Source organism: Panthera uncia, assembly GCF_023721935.1.
Source record: "Panthera uncia isolate 11264 chromosome C1 unlocalized genomic scaffold, Puncia_PCG_1.0 HiC_scaffold_3, whole genome shotgun sequence".
Taxonomy (NCBI): Eukaryota; Metazoa; Chordata; class Mammalia; order Carnivora; family Felidae; genus Panthera; species Panthera uncia.
Genome location: NW_026057584.1, coordinates 4,968,009 through 4,988,915, shown reverse-complemented (window position 1 = coordinate 4,988,915; position 20,907 = coordinate 4,968,009). Strand labels below are relative to the sequence as shown.

At 53.0% G+C, this 20,907-nt stretch overlaps 1 protein-coding gene across 7 annotated transcripts in view; it reads left to right on the top strand.

Moving 5' to 3' along the window:
- Nucleotides 1–20,907, top strand: part of AGAP1 (ArfGAP with GTPase domain, ankyrin repeat and PH domain 1) — a 552,490-nt gene that overhangs the window by 327,844 nt on the left and 203,739 nt on the right. For all 7 annotated transcript variants that reach the window (XM_049614622.1, XM_049614621.1, XM_049614620.1 and 4 more), the window contains one exon: nucleotides 15,679–15,783. In XM_049614622.1, the coding sequence (XP_049470579.1) occupies nucleotides 15,679–15,783 (105 nt within the window). The remainder of the gene's footprint in view (nucleotides 1–15,678; nucleotides 15,784–20,907) is intronic.

Sequence of the window (20,907 nt, the reverse complement as noted above, 5' to 3'; positions counted from 1 at the left end):
CGAGCCCGAGCCCGTAACCTTGTCTTAACCGACTTGTAACCATAGGTTACAGTTACTTCCCCCGCCCCCGTACCTCAAGGAGAAATACAAAAGAGTTAGCGTTCTCTGATTGCACAGTGTCCCGTCACCACGGTCTCCTTGTACCGCCTCCTTTCCCATCATACATAAATGAAACAGTATCTAGGGTAGCGTTAAATAAAAGAGAATCCCAGCAGGTGAAACACGTCCTGTCTTATTCTCTATTTTGGGTTTTGTTTGTTAATGTAAGAAGTACTGAGATTCCAGAGTGTACGTGCTTTTGCTTTGCGGACAGGTGGTAGCTATGGCAATCTGTTGTTTCTAGGAAGTATTTCTGACATTTTATTTATTTATATATTTTTTAACACTTTTGAAAATTTATTTATGTTGAGAGACAGGCCCAGAGCGTGAGTGGAGGAAGGATAGCGAGAGAGGGAGACACAGAATCGGAAGCAGGCTCCAGGCTCTGAGCTGTCAGGACAGAGCCCGACACGGGGCTCGAACTCACGAACCATGAGATCACGACCTGAGCCGAAGTCGGACGCTCAACCGACAGAGCCACCCAGGCGCCCCTATTTCTAACATTTGAACGGTGAAGTGAATCAGTCAAATAATTGCAGGAAGGCTCTGCTACCCAGTCTTCTTTTTGAGTAATTTTAAATAATTAAATGAAGAGCAACGTGTCCAATAGTATTTCAATTAGCTGCATCTTAAAAAAAAAAATGAGTATTCACCAAGATTGTGTTATTTGCTGAAATGTAGGCGTGCAGTCATTTAATAATGTTGCGAGGCCTCTCAAATGAGCAGGACCGAGTCTCTGTACCCGCGGATAGCCATCTGCAACTCCAAGGGCTATTCTTCCCCTGGAGACCCCCCTCCCCAGTATCTGCACCCACTAACATGTTACAGCAAATGGGGCATGAAATACAACACTTTATATATAGTATGTACTAAGTGATTCTTATATGGAAACAACGAGGCCATTTTTAACATGCTGACACAATGTTTGCAGTGTTTCATCATTGGATTGTCCTGATTAACAGTCAACTTCTCTAGTGGGACCCCTGGAGTAATTTCTTTTTTAACGCGATGAATCCGATTTGTTGGACACTGCTTCGTCCCGTCGCGTGTTTTAAATTGTGACCTCTGAGGACTTGGGAGTGGAGTAAGCAGCTACAGTGTGCTCTGTGGGCTCACTTCCCTTCCTGCATTTTTGGCCAGTGCTGAGAAGTTGGGTTCAGACGTTTTCTCTTGGTAAGCCGTCACAGGCACCGTTTGATTTTGCTGCCTGGTTGGGGCAGGTCTCCCTTGTCTGTGGCAGCAGCAGTCTGCCTTTGTCGCGGCCTCGGAGCTGGCACAGAGGCGACGCTCGCGGGGGACATTTGGTAGAAGGGAAGCACATCCGGGCCGCCCACGTTCCGCGTCGCCTCTGTCACCCCGATACACTACGTACATTCGGCAGGGCAGCCCCTGCGGGTGGGGGGGGGGGGGGGGCGGCCCCTGCCTGTGGCCCGGGGGTCGCGGCCCCTGCCTGTGGGTCAGGAGGGGGACGGCCCCTGCCTGTGGCTGGGAGGGGGGTGCCAACACCTATCTCCCCTCTCCTTGGCTGCAGAGGCATGCAGACAGGCCGGCTGGGTTTGTTGTCTGTGAAAAGACCCACTGGGGTCCCTGGTGGGCAGCTGGTGGTCTGGCAGCAACACTCGTTCCTACTCAGCAAGAGAATGACTCTGGGGATGACCCTTTACCTTCTCCACCCGTGTCTGTGTAGGTCCGCGTTCGTGAGCACAGACGTGCGTGCCCATTTTATCACGATTTCCGTCAGCCTGTCATCTCCTCAAGTGGAAGGGGTGGGGAAGATCCTGGAATCTGTAGAAAAGTTCTCCCTGACACCTGTGCCGTTAGCACAACTTAAAACGGACCTTCTGGGGGAACAGAACCATTCCGAACCCTGCCCTATTCCTTGCTCGAACGTACTCCTTCAGGCAAAACATCAGGAGCACGGATGCCCCCTCCAGCTGGGACATCCTGGGGACCGAGCACCTGGCGGGTGGCCGTCTCAAAGAGGAAACCAACCTCGTAGCGTATTTGGACCACCAGGGACCCTGCTGTCCTGGCGATAGCTCCATGGACAGACAGCCCCAGAGCAGGACACTGACTGGATTTGTTTTTCCAGACGTACAATCTCTTTTTTTTAAAGAATTTCCAATCCGTTGGTGATAGCATTGACTTTCCCAGAAACTAAGTAGCCGCAGCAGTGGGGGTCATCATCTCGTTGTTGTGATCGGACTGGCCGCAGAAGGAAATGTTTGTGCTACTCATACGCCCACGGGAGTTTCTGCAGGTTGGGGCTTGGTGTTCTCAGGGACCGCCGTGGGACTCGTTGTCCGTGCCAGCAGGGACAGACAGTAGAGGCCACCGGGAGCACTGCGTTGACAGCTTCTGAGGCTCTTCATGACAAGTGCCACGTGCCATCAGTCCAGGCGAGGGAAGTGGGAGCCCGTATGCCAAGGGGACGCCATCCCTGGGTAAGGACTGGCCTGAAATCGAAACACGGCTGTTGGCACAAACCTCGCTCTTGTCCTTGCCCAGGAGGAAAAACGAATCCTTCCCTCCTCTGGTTTCTGCAGTAGAAATTCCGTCCTAGGCTTGACCTGCCTTCCACTCCCTACGGCCACATCTTAATTTCCATAAGGGAAGAATCCTGAGGGCCACACCCTGGGTCGTGTTTCTCGGCATGCCTCCCCACGTGCAAAGTCGTGGTTTACACTTAGGGTGTGGGCAGTAAGACTGTTTGTATTGGTTTGGTCTCTGATGAGATCACTCGATGAGCGTGTCACTTCCGACCCGTTTCCCCACACAGTGCAGGGCATACGCACGTGGTGACAACAGGTGTGCAGGTGGAGCCCCACAGACGACGTGAATTCGGAGTCGGGCTTTGCGGCTCCCTGGTCATGTTGCCTTGCACAGTTATCTAATCTCCACGGAACCTTTCCTCGCTCGTGCTAATGGTTCTGCCCCTTCAGCTACTTGTGCGTTCATTCAGCGGGCATATTTTGATCACTTGCTATTTGCCAGGTGACAGGAAACAAATGGGCAAGACGAGAGTGGCCCCTGCGGTCGCCCCACGAGCGAGGCAGAAACGAATGGCTGGCACCGTCTGGACAGCACTGCCCGACAGAAACAGAATGTGAACCACGTGCCCCATTTCAATTTTAATTTTCTTTCGGCAGCCACGTTAGAAAGAGCAAAAGCAAGGGGCACCTGGGTGACTCAGCCCATTAAGCACCCTACTCTTGATCTCGGCTCAGGTCATGGTCTCACAGTTTGTGAGTTGGAGCCCCACGTCAGTCTCTACGCTGATGGTGCGGAGCCTGCCTGGGATTCTCTCTCTCCCTCTCTCTCTCTGCCCCTCCCCTACTCGTGTACTCTCTCTCTCTCCCTCTCAAGATAAATAAATAAACTTTAAGAGTTAAAAAAAAAAAAGTGAAGTTTTAATGTGTTATTATAAGCAAACATATCCAAAATTGATTCAACGTATAATCAACATAAAAAGTTATCTTTTTCTCTAAGCTTTCGGGAGTGGGTATGTCGGTGAGAACTGACCACGGGTGGAATCTGGTTGTCACGTGGGGCTTGCGGTGGCCCTCAGAATGGAGCTGGTCCAGAGTGAGGGGCCGCTGACGCGGACAGGGAGGCACCAGCCGAGGAGGAGGGTGTTCTGGGCTCCCGTCTGCACAGGCTGAGATCGCACTGGCTGTGGGACACCAGGTCGTGCTGTGGGCAGCCATGGTGAGGCTTTGCAGGGCAACAGTGTAACCGGTCGAGAGAATTAAGCTCTGAGCGTGGCAGCCGTTGAGAGTCAGGTGGGTGAGTAAGTGGCAGAAACACAGGAGAGAAACTTGGAGCAGGAACAGGTGCGTTCCCAGGAAGAACATAGTATCCACAGTCGTTGGTGGACGGATCTCCCGTGCAGAGAACTTCCAAATAGCTTCTGCCGACGTGAAGTCTTCTCCACAGCTCGCCTGATATGTCGGCTTTCGACTCTCGTTCTGCCCGACTTCAGCGCACAAGCCTGGCCCTCGGACGTACGTTAACGGACAGTTGCCAGAGCCTGTGCAGCGTGTGTGGAGACGATGGCTCAGGGATCGTTTGCTCGAACAAAGAAGCCGCTGCAGGCTTTACGGGAGTCCCTCTCTGCGGTGCCCCTGTGTCCCCATGCAGGTGCGCACACCGGGTTTTGTGAAATGCCCACCGTGGCCGGAAGGCATCGGGCCCCTCCATCGCTAGCCTCGCTGGGACTGCCTTGAGGGGGCGGGTGCCCTGGCTTCCTGGGCAGGTGATGGAGTTCAGGTTCTTCTCTTTTTTTCTTTTTTTAGCTAAAACAGAACCCTCCCCCCCCCCCCCCACACCGGCTGCACAGAGCCACTCGCAGGCGGTGGCCTGCTGGCCCCCGGGGCCCATCGGGGCGGGAGGAGAGGCCGCCGCCCAGGGGGTCGAGTGGCTGTGCCCCGTGGAGCCCCAGGGAGCCCCCCACACTCCGGTCGGTGTCAGGGATGTCCCCCCGCAGCCATTAAGTGCAGATACCGTCATCCCTGCTGCTGAAAACCTGGTGACAGGAAGGGGCAGGTTTGAAAGGCAAGAAAAACGAGGTGATCAAGAGATAATATTAACTGGAAAAATCAAGAAGGGATCTGTCAGTCCCGGTGCAAACACGTTCCTTTCTTAGCGGCCTCTCCTTTTCTGTGGCCGAGGGAGGTGTTTTGTGAAGGTGGTGGTCGCGGTGGGGGGGCCCAACACGGGCGGCTTCGGCGGGTTTTTTCCCCGCCCACGTTGAGCATCCATCTGGTTCTCTCTTTGGAACTTAAGAATTCCAGCCAGAGCCAACGTGAGGCGGAAATCTCCGCGGCCTCACGGCCGACGCGGGGCCCCAAAGGGGAGAAACCCAACAAACTTTTTCCCCGCTTTGCCGTTTTGTTACTCCGTGGACACGGTATTAAATCGGATTCCGTGTCCATCATTATTAAAATGTGAAGTGTGTCGGTCACAAAGCATCCATTCCGGGGCAGTTAGCTGAATAATTCCTTTCTTTATTATCCCAAATTACTGCTGAGCTCTGGAGAGGGGATCGGTTTAGCCAATTATTGCCATTTGAGCTGGATTTGTGGGTGATTAGCTCCTGGTCGAATCCAGTCCGGGCCGGCGCTTTGAAGCCCGCGCCGTGTGATTTTCTCAGCAGTGAGGTAGAAATAGACGCGGCTAATGACAGCAAGGTCGCGCGGGTGAGCTGACCTGTGTGTGGCGCGGGCTTGGGTTTCACAAATAGGGCATCCACAATAACAAGTGTGGTGCTAACCCTGCCGTGCATAATCGGGGCTTTCTAGGATTGTCGGAGATGCTGACAGCTCAATTACAGGGTAACCCTTTGTACCCTACAGCCTGGCAGAATAACGGGAATATTACTAACCAGCGAGGGGAGGGGGTCACCAGGGAGCTGGTGAGAGATCCAGAACCCGCTCCTCCGCCCCCTCCCCCACGCCTTCCCGGCAAGAACAAGCTGGGAGAAAAGCCTCCATTTGTGGGATAATAGATCCTCTGGAGGAGAGAAAGGGGCACAAATATTACGAAAAAAGCAAACAAACAAAAATTCAGTTGGGGGGGGGGCGGGGGGGGGGAATCCTTCCTGTTGTTTCTATGGAAACACTTGAAACTGGGAAGAAAGTTAAGACGACGGTCTAATTGTGGCCGAGCTCCCCTGTGCTGGCCAAATTGGTGCGTCTCCTCCTGCCCAGGCTCTCATCCAGGCATCGTGTCTGTGGATTTGCTGCAAGTTTTCCATTTGAGGAGAATCTGGGGAGACCGGTTAATTGGGAGTATTTTCCTGCATGCGGTGAATGATTATGTTATTGATTTCCTGCTGTCACCCAAGATCAGCGTTTTCTACACCTTGAACGACAAGCTGTTCTGACCTGTGGCGTGTCTGGTGTCTTGTCATTGTTGCCACGCTCGCTTTTTTCCTCTTAAACCCTCTTCTCACTCGTCCAGGTTTAACTTGACGGCGTTTTTTTGTTTTTTTGTTTTTTGTGTTTTTTTTTTTTAATTTTTTTTTTTTAACGTTTATTTATTTTTGAGACAGAGAGAGACAGAGCATGAACGGGGGAGGGTCAGAGAGAGGGAGACACAGAATCCGAAACAGGCTCCAGGCTCTGAGCTGTCAGCACAGGGGCCCGATGCGGGGCTTGAACTCACGGACCGCGAGATTGTGACCTGAGCCGAAGTCGGCGCTCAACCGACTGAGCCACCCAGACGCCCCAACAGCGTTTTAATTGGATGGCAAAGATGTTACTCTTCCCCCACGTTTTAATTTTTGGTTTTTAACTGCTTGCATGTTTGGGGACACTTTAGATTTTTGGAGGCGTCCTAAGACTAGGGCTGGCTTGTAAATTCGGCTAAGTATTATGGGGACTAACCATACACGGTACTGAGAAGGGAATCTGGGAGCCCACGCCTGCACGGACGGCCCAGCCCCCCCTAGAACTCCCAGGCACTGGAGGGACCTGACCCATGTGTCCCATCTGTTTGGGGACCAGGGGTTAGAGGCACCTCATAGACCCTCGGGGAAGGACATCCTGTTGGGACTGAAAAGCAAGACTCCCATGGGAGCTGTAGGGACTCCCCCCTTCTTCTCCTGAGGACACTAACCATACTGGATTAGGGCCCCTCCTCACGGCCCCATTTAACCTTAGTTACCTCTTTGAAGACGCTGTCTCCACACGCGGTCATATCATGAAGCATGGTGGGCATGCTAGGACTTCCACACATGAAGTTCAGCTCATAACAGCCAGAATCTAAGGGTCTGGGTGACGCTGGTTTCAGTAGAGGTTATGAAGCCCGGGACCCAGGACCCGCGCCTCAGGGCTGAAGGGTGGGGTGTGTTCACCTGGACGGTAGGGAGGAAGGGGAGGAAGCAAGGAGGGCGTTTCAGGGAGAAGAGAATTTGCAGTTGAAATTCCAAGTGACCCCCGTTGGCTGCTTTCGCAGTTTCGTGTCCTGGGGCTGGGCTCCACACCCTTTTTCTGTAAAGGGCCAGAGAACAAGTACTTGGGGCTTTCTGCAAGCCCTGAGCTTGGCCAGGTGAAGGCAGCCACACCTGCGAGTGGAGGTAGCCTTGTTCCCGTTAGAGCTCATTTGCAAAAAGAGGCAGAAGGTTAGATTTGGCCCATAGGCCAGACTTTGCAAGCCCCGGTCCTGTGGGATTCCCAGCACCAACGGCTCATGTTCGAGTGCCCTGGACTGGGAGATCCTGTCGAACAGCAGTGCACAGAGGGCTCAGGGTCCCCCATCACGACCCAGACTTTGCGGCCATCGGCGCTAGGCCCGTGTGTCGGTGATGGGGGGCCGCGGGGGGTGAGGCCTGGGGAGACTTTACCATCACATCAGGTGCTACGTGTGTGACTTTCCACTCGTCTGGGTCCAGGCACGCTCTCAGACAGTGTGCATTTGCTGTTTGCGAGGGACAGCTTAGCCTAAGGGGAGAGCGGGGGCAGGACAGGTAAGTTTTCATTCTGGAAGAGTAGCTAGGTATTAGGAGGGACAGCAGGGAGCCTTTGACGTGGAGGAAGAATGTCCCTGCTCCTGGTACCACCCCTGTGCTTTCCTCGGTGTAAAGATGAAATTCCGTCCACCTTCCACCCACCCAGATACGGTTTTCTAGGTGGTTCGACGTTTAGTGCGCTCTGTGCCCAGCGTGGGGCTCGAGCTCACAACCCCGAGATCGAGAGTTGCGTGCTCCACCGGCTGAGCCAGCCAGGAGCCCTTCTAGGTGTTTTGTTGTTGTCGTTGTTAAGTCAGTTATCTTAAATAAACCACAAGTTTAATGCGTGTTACAGGGAAAAAAAGAATCTCGACTAGAATCAAAGTAAAAAACACAAATGTGAAGACAGCGATTGGAGCTCACACTCAGTGGGTCTCTGTTACACCAGCGTTTCTCTGCAACGTTTCGGAAGTACGTTGAAAGCTTCACCTGCTCTAATGCGAATTTGTTCAGCACTGTTAAGAAGGTGAATCATACAGAACCAAAGAAGTACTCGAACGTCCCTTTTTTTTTTTTTTTTGGAAGTATAGAAACATTAAACCTTTCTGAACTCGGGTGGAAAAACTTGCGTTTTTAAACTTGGTAATTTAGGAAGCTGTCGGGACCCCCCTCAGTGCAGCAGGATAATTCCATGCGTGTCACTGCGAGGTCAGGCACACGCTCCCCTCCATGTTCAGTCACAGACGTGTGCGTGGCCTCCAGCCGCTGTTCACACAGGTAGAGAAACGCCACCTCGGGAGAAAACGTGGTCTGATCTTCCCACGGAGCAGCCCGCAGCCGGCTAATGCCCCCTTGCCACGTGGCACCCCGGCCGTTAAATGTCCCCCCGTGTCGTGATGAACCCTGTGCTAACAGACCCCAGCGCCACCCGGTCCCTCGGACTCGAAACAAAGACCGATCTGCCTGGCTGAGACCCCCAGTCTCTAATGCAGTCGGTAAATCTTTGTTGGTAAAGAATTGCGATCGAGCAGAGTTTTAATATAAATTTATGAGTGGCGTCTTATCCCAGCTCGGGGCTGCGGCAAACACTAGGGATGGATTTCAGACGGCACTTGCGTTCATTACGTTAACTTTGTAAGTTATTTAAAGCTTGTCCGCTTAACGTTGCTTTTGGCTTTCAGTGATCTCGTGGGACGCGGCAGACAATACACGTGACGAATAAAGAGATTGTGGCCAAAAGACAATTCTACCCTTTGCTCCACCACAGGAAGCGTTCCTTGAGCCAAAAAAAAAAAAAAAAAAAAAAAAAAGCAGGAAGTGCCTGCCCGGAATCCCGGTCTTCCGGCCGTAGATCATCAAAACCACAGTCTTTCTGATGCGCCAGCAAACGAATTAGGTGGTGCCAATTAGATCAACACGTGACATTTCCACATAAGATGACAGGAACGTTTGAGCGGTCACAAAGCCCTTCCGTTGCTTACTGTGCAAACAAGTAAAAGAGATCGAAGCTTTAAAATCGGTCTGGGAGGGCAGAGTGATTCACAGAGAGGCAGCCTGGCATTGGGGTCACAGGTATAGACCGCTGCTCCTGGCTCGTCCTACCACGCTGGTCCCCTACTCGGGCAGTTAACCCAAATCATAGTGGTTTGTTTAAAACCATAACCGTTTTATTATTTCTCAGGCTCCTGTGGGTCGGGAATTTGTGCCAGGCGTAAAGGGGACGTCCCTGCCCCACGGGTGCTTTCGGCCAAGATCGTTTCTTCGCTGACGTCTTTCGTGCCTCACCAAACGTGGCTCAGAGGTCTGGGCACGGAGCCAACAGCTCAGGGGCAGTCTTGCAGCTGGGACCTCGGCTTCTCCTCCCCGTAGCCCCAAGATCTCCCTCTTGCCAGCCTCCCCGGCAGGATAGTCTGAATTCTTACCAGGCCAACCCGGGGCTCCCAAGCAAGTAAAAACAGGAGCTTCCAGATTTTCTGAAGGCTTTGGCCGGAACGGGCCCAGAATAATTTGCACCACATTCTGCTGGTTGAATTGAGTCAGAAGGCCTGGGGACCACACAGCAGCAGTTTTTTGAGGGTCATCTTTGGAGACCAGCGAGTTCAGTCCGCCCTCCCACGTGCAAGGCACCTTCACGCTGCCCCTGGATTCGCAAACCTCTCATCCCACCATGGCCTCTGGCTCAGGCTCGAGGTTTGGGGTTGTCATTTTCATCAGGGGCACGTTTGGAGGAGGCTCTTTGGATACGATCCTTGCCATCTGAAGACCTGGGGACTCCAGAGACAAGATGCCCTCCACACACGTGCACACGTTCACATCGACCCAGTGCTGACACAAGACAGAGCTGAAGCAGGTGCCCTTTCATCCAAAAAGGAGGAGAGAGGCGGGATGCCCGTAGCAGTTACTGATCCGTAGCGGCTCTGGACGCAGCCGGCACATACTGCTGATCACCCTGCTCTGGCTACAGGGTGTGTGTTCTCCCCCTGGGGCCTCCTACTGGGTCCGGGGCTCTGCTGTCTCAGCCGACCTTCCTTTTTCGTAAGAAATGGCCTGTTTTTTTGCAGCTGTGTGGCTTTTCAGCCTGCTTCCTGCTGGTCTTAGTTGGAGGGTCAGGGGACTCTTTTCATTTCAGACTTTGTCTCTATGCCTTGTAGTCTAACCTGGTACAATTCCTTTAAAATCCTTGTGGGTGTCCTTTGTATCAAATTGTAATTTATTCCATTAGACAAAAGCCAACCCACAGATCCTTGTCTGTGGTCCACACGTGCTCTCTAATTGGAAGGGTCTGAGAGGCCCTGCCTTAAGTCTTAGAGTTCTTGAGATGGGGGTCCGACGGCCACAACCTTGCTGGGTCTTCATTTGGAGATCACATCTCCTGGCATCCCCTGGGTTAGATCTTTGTTCTGAGGCGAGTTCTTACCCTGAGTTTTCTGCTGGCAGAAGAAGCCAGGAGTAAGAAACGATTTTCCTCCTGTTGGTGTTTAAATCGGGAGTATTTTCTCTAATTCTACCGAAAACCTGCCTTAAGCAGCCTTGATTCCCCTCTACCCCCAGGTTCATCAGAACCAGTAACACAGTGGGCACGTTCTGCTCGGAAATGTCCTCTCCCAGCTCCGTGCTCCCCAGGCACCCCGGCTGTGCTCCACGTTCCTGCAGGGAGCAGGTCTGCTGTTGGCTCGGCCAGTGCCCAGCTTGGGCACCCTTTATGCAGACTCCGGTAGCCTTTCCCTTCCTGTCCTTGTAGCCTCTGTGAATAGCTGTTCTGTTCCTGCCAGCCTCAGCCAACTGCCTGGTTCCGAGCCAGTGCCACGTGTTTGTGGATTTTATCAAAGCAGTAGAAGGTACTAAGTCTGTGTTTCTTATCTGTCGTTGCCTAAGAATCTGCCCCAAAACTTAACGATTTGAGAAAACCATCATTACTTCTCATAATTTCGTGGCCCAGGACCACAACAGGGCACAGCGTGGCTCCCGTCTCTGACCTCCCCACAACAGAAGCTGCAAGCTGCCAAGATTTCCGAACGTGCAAAACCAGTGTAGACAGCGTCTCTACCAGTTCTCTTGGTTAAAGTGAGGCTCAGGCATCCCCAAGTCAGGGTGGGGTGGTTCTCCCGGGGGCACATGTACCTAGAAGCAGTGCGTTGGGAGCCATCTTTGGAGACCAGCCGCCAGGCCAGCTGTGCAGGGAGGTTACAGAAAGTCTCTGTGCCTCATTGGCCTCATCTGTAAAATGGGGATAATCATAGCAACTACTTGCATCAGGGTGTGAGCTTTCGGTGGGTTAATACTTGTAAGGCCCTTAGAGCAGCACCTGGCTCGCAGCCCAGGACTGTTTTGAAAGTGAAAACCAAACAAAAAAAACTTTTTTTTAATTGAATGTTTATTTACTCTTGAGAGAAAGAGACAGAGCCTGAGCGGGGCACGGGCAGAGAGAGGGAGACACAGAATCCGAAGCGGGCTCCGGGCTCCGGGCTCCGAGCCGTCCGCACAGAGCCCGTCGCGGGGCCTGAACTCAGGGACGGCAAGATCGTGACCCGAGCCGAAGTCAGACGCTCACCCGACTGAGCCACCCAGGTGTCCGGAAACTGAAAATTTTAAAAACAGATGCATAAGCCACATAAAGGTCAAATGAAACAGTAACTGTAACTGATGTGTACAGCGCGATAGCTGGCCAGCGAGAAGCGGTCTTAGGTAAGAGGCAGTTTTTGCGCCTGCAAAAGTAGCATCGGAAGACCAGTGTGCATCTTGACCTTCGCCCGTGCGGTTTTGCCCTGGGTCACACAGCGCCAAAGAGGCTTAGAATCATAAGGGCCGTTTGCACTGGCTGACGAGGACTGTCCCCCGTGTGGCTCTGGCAGAGAGCCTTCTGGCCTCTGGCCTCTTCTGGCTGGTGAGACCATGGTTTCGTGCCCTTTAACAGCTGAAAATGGACTCTTTTTACATTTTCCATCTTCTTGGTACTTCGGTGGACAGCGTGTAAGTTCGGGACGGCCGAAGCTAAGAGGTGAAGCCTGAGGGGCTCAGCCTGATGCCGCGAGGGGGCTGCTGGGACAGTAGTGCTTGTTTCCTGTGCGTAGAACTCCGTCCCAAAGGTGCATGGTGGGTTTGCAGTCTTTTCTTGGGCACGTTGGTGGGCGCCGTGTTCAGAGGAGGGCCCCACACTGGTAGAGCCACCGGGACCTTTTGCTTCTCGAAGAGTCTGGGACTAAGAAGGCGTTCCTGGTGTGTAGGCACGTGGTGGGTGGGGTCTCTCACTGGGACTTTGTGGTGGCTCCCCTTGGTTCCTGCAAGTGAGGGCAGGACTGCAACTGAAGGGGGACCCCCCCGTCTCGTGTAGCTGCAGGGCCCAGAACCAGGCTCGGCCTCCCCCCCCCCCCCCCCCCCCCGCTTCCCCTGGAAACAGACGACTCCTCTGCCAGCCCCAGCTGTCCAGACCCACAGGCCCCCTGGCACAGTGCTGTCCAGGCAGGACCGGGTGAGTCCGGACACGGATCGTGCAAAATAGTAGTCTAGCCGACTCAGGATCGAGTGGTTTAACTTCTGGTGTCTGTTTAGACTCCGAAATGCCCTGATTTTTTCCCTTGGTACAAATGCTCTTAAAAAATCAGTGTTTGGAATTAATTGTCAAGAAAAAGAAAAAAAAAAAAGGAAGGGGGAGAAACTGAGAGAAAACGTGCTTTTGATCCACTGAAGCTGTTTGCAGCGTCTTGTCATTCGTCGTCCGATCGAGCCTCTGATTACAAAGCCTCGCCTTGCAGCCTCCTTGGCTGCTCATCAGAGAGCGCATCTCTTGGCGCCTCTTAGGATGGGCCCTTGCTGACAGTCGCAGACAGGTGGGGTGCGGCGACCAGCCCCTCCAGTGTTCTGGCTAAACGTGGAGGCTCACACAGTCCAGGGCTGGCGGGCCCTAACTTGGGGGCAGCGGGGCGGCCGGGCGGCTTTGTCGCCACAGAAATCCCGGGGGGTCGGGCAGTGAACCCAGCCGGGACCCAGGCCGGAGGACAGAGGCACGGCTCCTCGGACGCCGGGGTGTTCTTCAGCCCTGCTGACTCCTGCAGCATTTGAACCGTAAGCAGAGAGGATTACCCTGCAAGGTGAACCATAGAATTTATTTAAGATTGTCGAGACGTGCGTTTTCTAGCTTTCCCAGCCCCAAGATCAGTCCACCTGGGGTAATTCCCCGACGATGTCATCTCTTCTCGTCACCTCCTGGTTGGACTATTTCCCTTTACCCCCTTAGGAGGAAGTCCCAACAGCCCTCATTGGGGAGAGGATAATCGTGCGTGTAGGATCTGCTCACAAAAATACCACAGGCTGGCCAGGAGCGGTGGGGTCCGTGTGCACGGAGCCCCGGGGATGGGGTGCCTCTCTGTCTTTGTCTGCATGGGGCGGGCCAGAGCTCACTGAAGCCCAGAACCACTCTCAGCTACCAGTGACACCGAGGTGACCCCTGCGCCTGGTATTAGAATTACACCTCAAACGGGCATTGGGAAAATGTGAGCCCACAGGAGAGCCTCTGTGAAGTTCTGTTGAGCTAAGTTTAAAAATCTGAGAAATCCGCCGGAGAGGGAAATTTAATGATTTTAAGTGACGGCTTGTTGATCATCGAATCACCAATAGTGACTTGCCCTCTGCCTGGTGCTCACCGTGCAGTGGGACCTGAATCGCCCTGGTTTGTCACCAGCATCCAGCTTCTGTTTGCTGATCCCCGTGCCATATTTGGATTAGGTTGGTTTCTCGTAGGGTCTAAGAAATCAAGGTACGTTGAGCTTTGCCTTGTGTTTTCTTCAAATAAGAAGAACCTGCAAAGAAATGACCTTCCAGCAAGGTTCCCTCGTGCGTTTCTTCAACCTTAAGAATACTTTCCTCCAGAAACGATGTTTAACCAGTGTCCGGACTCCCCAGCTGGCTCAGCATCCATCACTCACGGTGGCGAAATATCAGAGACAAAGCAGTGTTGTCACAGTATCGGGAATTATTTGGAGCTCGAACCTAATTATCGCCTAAAAGTGCTTACGTGATATTTTCTTGGATTTTTTCTTGCGCTGTGGCTCTGGGGGGATAGCGGCGTCAGTTAGGAGGTCAGAGGAAGCAGGCCCCAGTTCCCCAGGAGACTCAGGGGCGTCTGCTTCTAGGAGACTCCGTTTCATACCGAGAACCGGCCTTGGGCCTTGGTCCGGGTGAATTAACTCGCACCATGCTTGGGCCTTCTCAGTCGTGGTTTCCATCCTGTGAGTTCCACAATGGACTTGGGGAGGAAGAGCAAGCCGGGAGACTCTCCAGTCTTCCTTGTTCCACGAGGTCAGCAGCCGAACGGTCCCAATGCGGAAGCTCGAGTCGAGATAGTCCGACCCGGGAGGGCGTGAAGCCCCACCAGGGAGGGAAAGCGCAAAGTTGAGGCCGAGCTCAGCGCTGGCCACCGGTTTTCAACCCAGAGGGGCCAAGAGAAGACGTGGGAGGTTCGCGGGGAACTGAGCGTTCAAGCAGGAGGGAGCTCCTTCAGTCGTCCGGGGAGCCTTCGTTAAACATGCTTCAGAGCGCAAGGGCATCAAATTCCGAATGGTTTTCAGGAAGCCCTAACATGATTTCATTAAAGGCAGATTGATCATACACGATTGTTCTATTAAATCCTGCCACTAAATTTACAAGTGGAATTTTGTTTTTACTAAGTTAGAAATCCGAAATGAAAAACTATAAAACAAAATGTTCTTATTTGGGGGAGCCCGGGTGGCTCAGTGGGTTAAATGTCCGACTTGGGCTCAGGTCATGATCTTGTGTTTGTGGGTTGAGGCCCCGAGTCGGGCTCTGTGCTGACAGCTCAGCCTGGAGCCTGCTTTGGATTCTGTGTCTCCCTCTCTCTCTGCCCCTCCTCCACTTATGATCTGTCTCTCTCTCTCTCTCTCTCTCTCTGATAAATAAACATTAAAAAAAATTTTTTTAATGTGCTTATTTGTAAATATCATAAGTTTCAGAATTCAGTTAATGTGTTATTTTTAGAAAAAAGAACTTAGGTTTCCTTTTTTAAAACATACCTTGGGGCGCCTGAGTGGCTCAGTCGGTTAAGCGTCCAAATTTGGCTCAGGTCATGATCTCACGGTCCGTGAGTTCGAACCCTGCATCGGGCTCTGTGCTGACAGCTTGGAGCCTGGAGCCTGTTTCGGATTCTCTGTCTCCCTCTCTCTCTGACCCTTCCCCGTTCGTGCTCTGTCTCTGTCTCAAAAATAAATAAAAACGTTTAAAAATTTTTTAAATAAATGAATAAATAAATAAGTAAATAAATAAAACATACCTTTAGTTCCAAATGTGCTTAGTTATGGGAAGGGTGTGGGGCACATAACATCACGGTGGCTTCATGGTGGTTGGTATTGTATTTGTTGAACAAACGGTCCCCTCTGCAGCACTCATGAGATTCCCAAAGCGAAGTTCTACACGCACACACACAAACTGGTTGAACATATGTGTTGTGCGTAAAGGAGAGGAGAAAAGCCAAATTGCCAAGTGAAAAATAAGTGTAAAGTTTCCATTTTAAGATGACAAGAGAAATGAATGTTTCAGATTTTTAACGTTATCTGTCTGCTTTTTAAGAAAACTCACACAAGACTTTATGAATTTATATTTGGCTCCTTTTGCTTCAGGGCATGCTGCTGAAGCGAAGCGGCAAATCTTTGAACAAGGAGTGGAAGAAGAAATACGTCACCCTGTGTGACAACGGCGTGCTGACCTATCACCCAAGTTTACATGTGAGTATGGCCCCTTGGCTCGGTCAGCAGGCCCAGAACTCAGCTCACACACTGGGCGTGTGTGTGTGTGTGTGTGTGTGTGTGTGTGTGTGTGTGTGTGTGTGTTGGGGGCTGGGGGTCCCCACAGCGTCAGGCCTCTGGCCCCCGTTTGAAGTTAAAGTAGTATTGGGTCTCCTACTCCATCACAAGGTAAATAAAATGCCCCTCGCTCTCTCCATCGGACCACATGTCTCTCTCTTCCCCTTCCTAACAGCCGATCTCTGGCTCTCTGATTCTGCGAGGAGTTACAATAAAAGGGACAGGTGAAGTGAAATTTTAAATGGAAGTAAAAAGACAAGAGCAGGTAGCAAGAGAGACAAGAGAGCTTATATCTGCAAATCTAGAATAAAGGAAATGATTGCATTGGAACCCAGGAATCGGCTCTGAGCAGCTGAGAAAAACAGTAAGTTAAGCGCAGTTCGTGACTCAGTTTTTATTGTCAGACAAGAGCACATATTGTAAGGTAAGAGCCCCCTTTCTACATGTGTTCATGTAAAGTGCATTATGTTGGCGATTTCTAGAAGATGGATTAAAAAGCAGAATCAATGTCACTTTGGGGGGAAAGTGCAAGGCTTTAGAAAGCTTTGATAAAATCTGAAGATGGGGCGTTAATGGTATTTCTGTAACAACACATGCCATGAATCTTGCATGATTATCTGTCTTGAGGTAGGTCAATGTGGAGATTAGACTATATAGCTCATTTGGTTATATCACTGTGTTAAGCTTTGCATTGAAAAATTACAGTTATGAACCAGAAGTTAGACATAAGGGCATTGAAGAAGATTTAGAATCATTCCCAGAGGGCCACCTGGGGAACATGACTGCTAGCATTTGGGGTATACACTCCCCGCCATTTCTGTGCGTATGTGCTTTTTCCTCCCACAACCACGCAGTCACCCTGTGTTCGCTGTCTGGGGTCCACCTTCCTAGATGATGACAGATCACGTGCACGTCCCCACGTCAGCAAATACACTCGTGTGCCATCATTGTTGACGGTTACGTGACATCTGTCGTGGGGATGTGCCCTCATCGGTCTAACAGTGACTCCAAAACGGACATGTTTACTTTGAATTACTTTTAATGTTTTGAGTAACTCTAATCAGTGTCCTCTGTTGACATCTCTTTGCCTTTACCTGTATTTCCCCTGATGCCCAGCAATCGGCTTCCTTAGTTGAAGTCTCGCCCTCTCATGGCTTTTGGGCATATGTTGCCAGACTCCTGGAAAGAGTTATCAGTCTTTCTCCTCTGGCAGGAAACCAGAGGGCTTTTACCCTGCACGCGGGTGAACGTTTACCTTCACAGTAACGTATCTATGATATTCCGCCAGGATAAGTAACGAGTGGCATCCTTATTGTTTAATTTGCTTCCTGGGGTGAATTCCTTTCTTCTCCTTTGTGTCCTACAGCTCTGCCTTTACCTTTCAGGAGCGTGTTGAAAAACGGGTGTTTCGTTAGGCATCTCTGACTTATTTCTGATGTTGATGGGGTCGCCTCCCATGCTTTAACCATTCCAAAGACTCCAGAGCTATAAATTCTTCATTGTACTGAGGGGATTCCCTTGTGCTTGCCTTATTTTGGCTTATTTGGGAATAGATTCAGGTTGCTTCTCCGGGTGGCCTCCCAATCAGAGGGACTTCGTGCCAGTCCCCGGAGGCCTGCCTGTGACCATTCCCGCGTCGCCTGCAGCCCGCTGCCCGCCTGCATGGGAGCGCCAGGATAGTGCTGGGTCTGCCCCTCTCTCCCCAGCACGGCCCCATCCGCTGGGGAGCTGCCCTCTACCTGGCTCCCTTCTTCTGGAGACCCTGCCAGGGAGCACAGGGGGTCCGACTATTGCCCCAGTTGCTTTATGTTAGTCAGAGAGAGAAGAGTGATCCAAATATCCTTCTTGCCGCGGACTCACCGACCAGTAAAAAGTGGGGTCTGACCGATGAGCATTTCAGGCCACCTTACGCTCGCCAGCCAAGCTCAGGCTTGGTCAGAGGGACGTTCGCTCCTCCTTGCCAAGGGGGAAACGTGTCACGACGGTGTGTCCCTGCGTATCCCAGCCTCTCCGTAAATGTCGTCACCATTCCGTCTTCGAAAATATTCCCACATGGGCTGCTTCTCGTGGTGCCCCTCCGTGTTTGCCAGTTCCTTTTTTTTCTTCAATACGTGTGTATGCGCGGATGTTGTCAGAGTACAGAAGAGGAGCTCAGCAGGGCTTTGTTTTATAATTACATGGCAGGCGAGAGCCAATCACTTTAAAGTGCAATTCCATTAATGCCGGTCTCCCGGGAACTGAAATTATTGATGCAAATACACACGCCCCGCCCCCCCCCCAAGGGGGCAGGGTCACCTAGGGATGGACTTGAATTACTAGAGCAGGGAGAGAGGGCACGGCCTTCGTTGTAACCCTCCTCTGATCTTGTCACCACCCAGCTTTGGAAATTTGGAGAGGAAGTGAGTTCCGGGTAGGTGTTTCCTTCCAAGTTGCTAGCGAGCTGCAGATCCCTCACGGCGGAGCGAGTCTGGCATTCTTGGGCTCACGACGGGAAGACCCATCAAGGCAACGCCCACGGGCAGAGGCCAGACTTTCTCTCGTAAGACATCGGGGAGCACGCGGGATGTGTCGCAAATTCGAGTCTTAAAATTGCAGACCGTATAGAACGTCCCCGTTATTTCCGTGTAGGAAACGTCAAAAGGTGCTAGAAGGCAGTGATACCCGTTAAACTGATCACGCTGTAACACCCGCGTTCTCAGTTGCCCCCGGGCTGTACTATGGCCGGAACCCACGAAGGATGCTTCTGCTGCAAGTGGGTGAAATATTGGAGAAATCTGCCCAGATCGGTGGCTTCGGGTTTCATTACCGTTGACCATCACCCCTATTACTGGTCCCCAGCAGGGCGTCCGCACTGAGCTGAAATAGCGTAGCCTACAGCCCACGTCTCTCCAAGGAGCAAAGGAAAAGAACCCGGCTAAACCGTCTGGTGTATTTAGATAGAGTTTTCTAAAAGATTCGGTGTTTCTCAGCAGTGGAGTCACCGGGCCAGCTGCTGGCGTGTACCCCTGACTTTCGATGGTTAGGTAATTTATTTACCAAAAAGGAACCTGGCATGTTTTTCTGCGCATGGGATTCTAATAAGGTGATGCTTCCATAATGGGGTGAGCCGTGGGGGTTTGAGAGCACCGGGCTGGAGGATGCACGGAACATGGGGAATTCAGACAGGTACCGGGCAGGGCCGCACAGCGGCCCCTTCGCAACCCACGCGTCGCCCTGTGGCTCTCGTCACTGGCACAGACGTGTGCTTACAGTGCGCGTGTCTGCTGCTCACGCTCCCCTCAGGCTGGACCCGGACTCCAGCAGCAGCCGCCTTCAACTTGGTGATGGTGGTAAACCCAGGGAGCCGGATGGGGGTCTTGCACCCAGAGAAGATTGGAGCAGAGTAAGGGACTGAATCGAGTTCAAAGGGAAGTAGGTCAGCATGGTGAGGGCCCTAGTCATTTCATTAGAAGTTCAGATTGTGAGCCCCTGCGGGGCTCAGTTGGTTGAGCGTCTGACTCTTGACCTCCGCCCAGGTCGTGATCTCGCGGTTCGCGAATTCGATCCTTAAAGACGCCGATGCCATTTGCTTATGACACCGCTGTCCGTGGAAGTGTTTACGTAGAAGATCATCCTTCAGACACGAACCCCGAGTTTGAGCCCCAAGGAGGGGTCCTGTGCACGCTGGTGTGGTGGAAAATGAAGGCAGCCCCTCAACAGAACACGTCGTCAGTGCGTGGTCCCCGGCTGTGGGCCGAGCTTACGGGATCCCGGTGGAAAGACGAGCTTTTTGAAACCGTGGCTTAGGACACAGGCTGCGGGTCCTGAGTTGGGGGCCCCTGGCCCCGCAGCCCTCGGTGGGGTTGGCGTGAGGCCGACGGGCTCGCCGTGTGCCTGGAACGGGTCAGCTACTGGGGAAGCTCCTGGAAGCCGGTCTCTGAGGACTGCCTGCCGATCTCGGTGCTCGGGCAGGTTCTACAGGCACAGGGACATTAAGCAGGGACCTCTGTGGGGTGGGGCCCCCAGGGTGTCATTTCCCACCGGTCTCAAGGCTTCACATTCCTCTTCCTTCCCTCCCATCCTTTTCCCAAGTCAGCTCTTCTTCTAGGCCTTCATTCTTCGCAGGGTTGTGGCATCATCCCTAGAAGGGTCTGTCCGTCCCGAGCCCCAGGCTCAGCCCCGGTGCCCTGACACACAGCATGGCCTCCCTCCATCATTCCTATGGCGCGGGCTTTCTCTGTGCTGGAGGTGGGAGTCATTGAGAGGAAGCCTCTCGCCCCGGCCCTGTTTCCTGCCCTTGGAAACCTTAAACAAGAGACCCTCTTGTCCAGAAGCAGAGGGTGGATTTGCGTGTGCGTGGCCAGACCGTAGGAGGCGACGGTCGCTCTGGAGATCAGGCGCAAACAGGGAAAGGACTGACCCAACCCAGACTGAGAAAGTGTCCCGGAAGTCGACCGCAGCAGTATCTCCAGGCCCCGGACTTGCTCGCTCTGCGCTCCGTGAAGTGTGGACCCACCTCACCCGCTGCCACACCTCCTCTCCTGTTCGGGCTCGTCCCTGGAGGCTCAGGAGCCGTCAGCTGGACTGCCTCCCGCCCATGGGTCCCTACACCGCCCGCGTCACGGGGAGCCGTGGGAGGTGCGGCACAGGCGACGGGAGTGACCGTGAGTCTCAGCTGTTCCTCAGGACGGGTGGTTCCCGCACCGGCTGCCCTCAGCCGTCGCAGGTGCCGTGACGGGGGCCGGCTGGCCGAAGAGGCGCTCTGGCCAGCGTGGGGACGGCCACAGGTGCGGAGCGACGGCTCGACGCCTGAGCGTGGCCACAGCTGCTCGACGGTGGGCCTGGGCCACCCACCTCTGCACAGGTTGGAACCTGCCCCCGGACCTTCTGAGCCCACATCCGTGTTGTTCGGCTTTCCTTCCGGGCCGTGCCTGTTACCGTGGACATCGAGGACCCGGCCGGCCAGTGTCCACCCTGTAAATCTGGAAGAAGAATCCCCTGGGTGGAAAGTTGGGTGACAGTGTCTTCCAAGGTCACTTCCGATTCCAGAGGTACACCCCCCCCCCC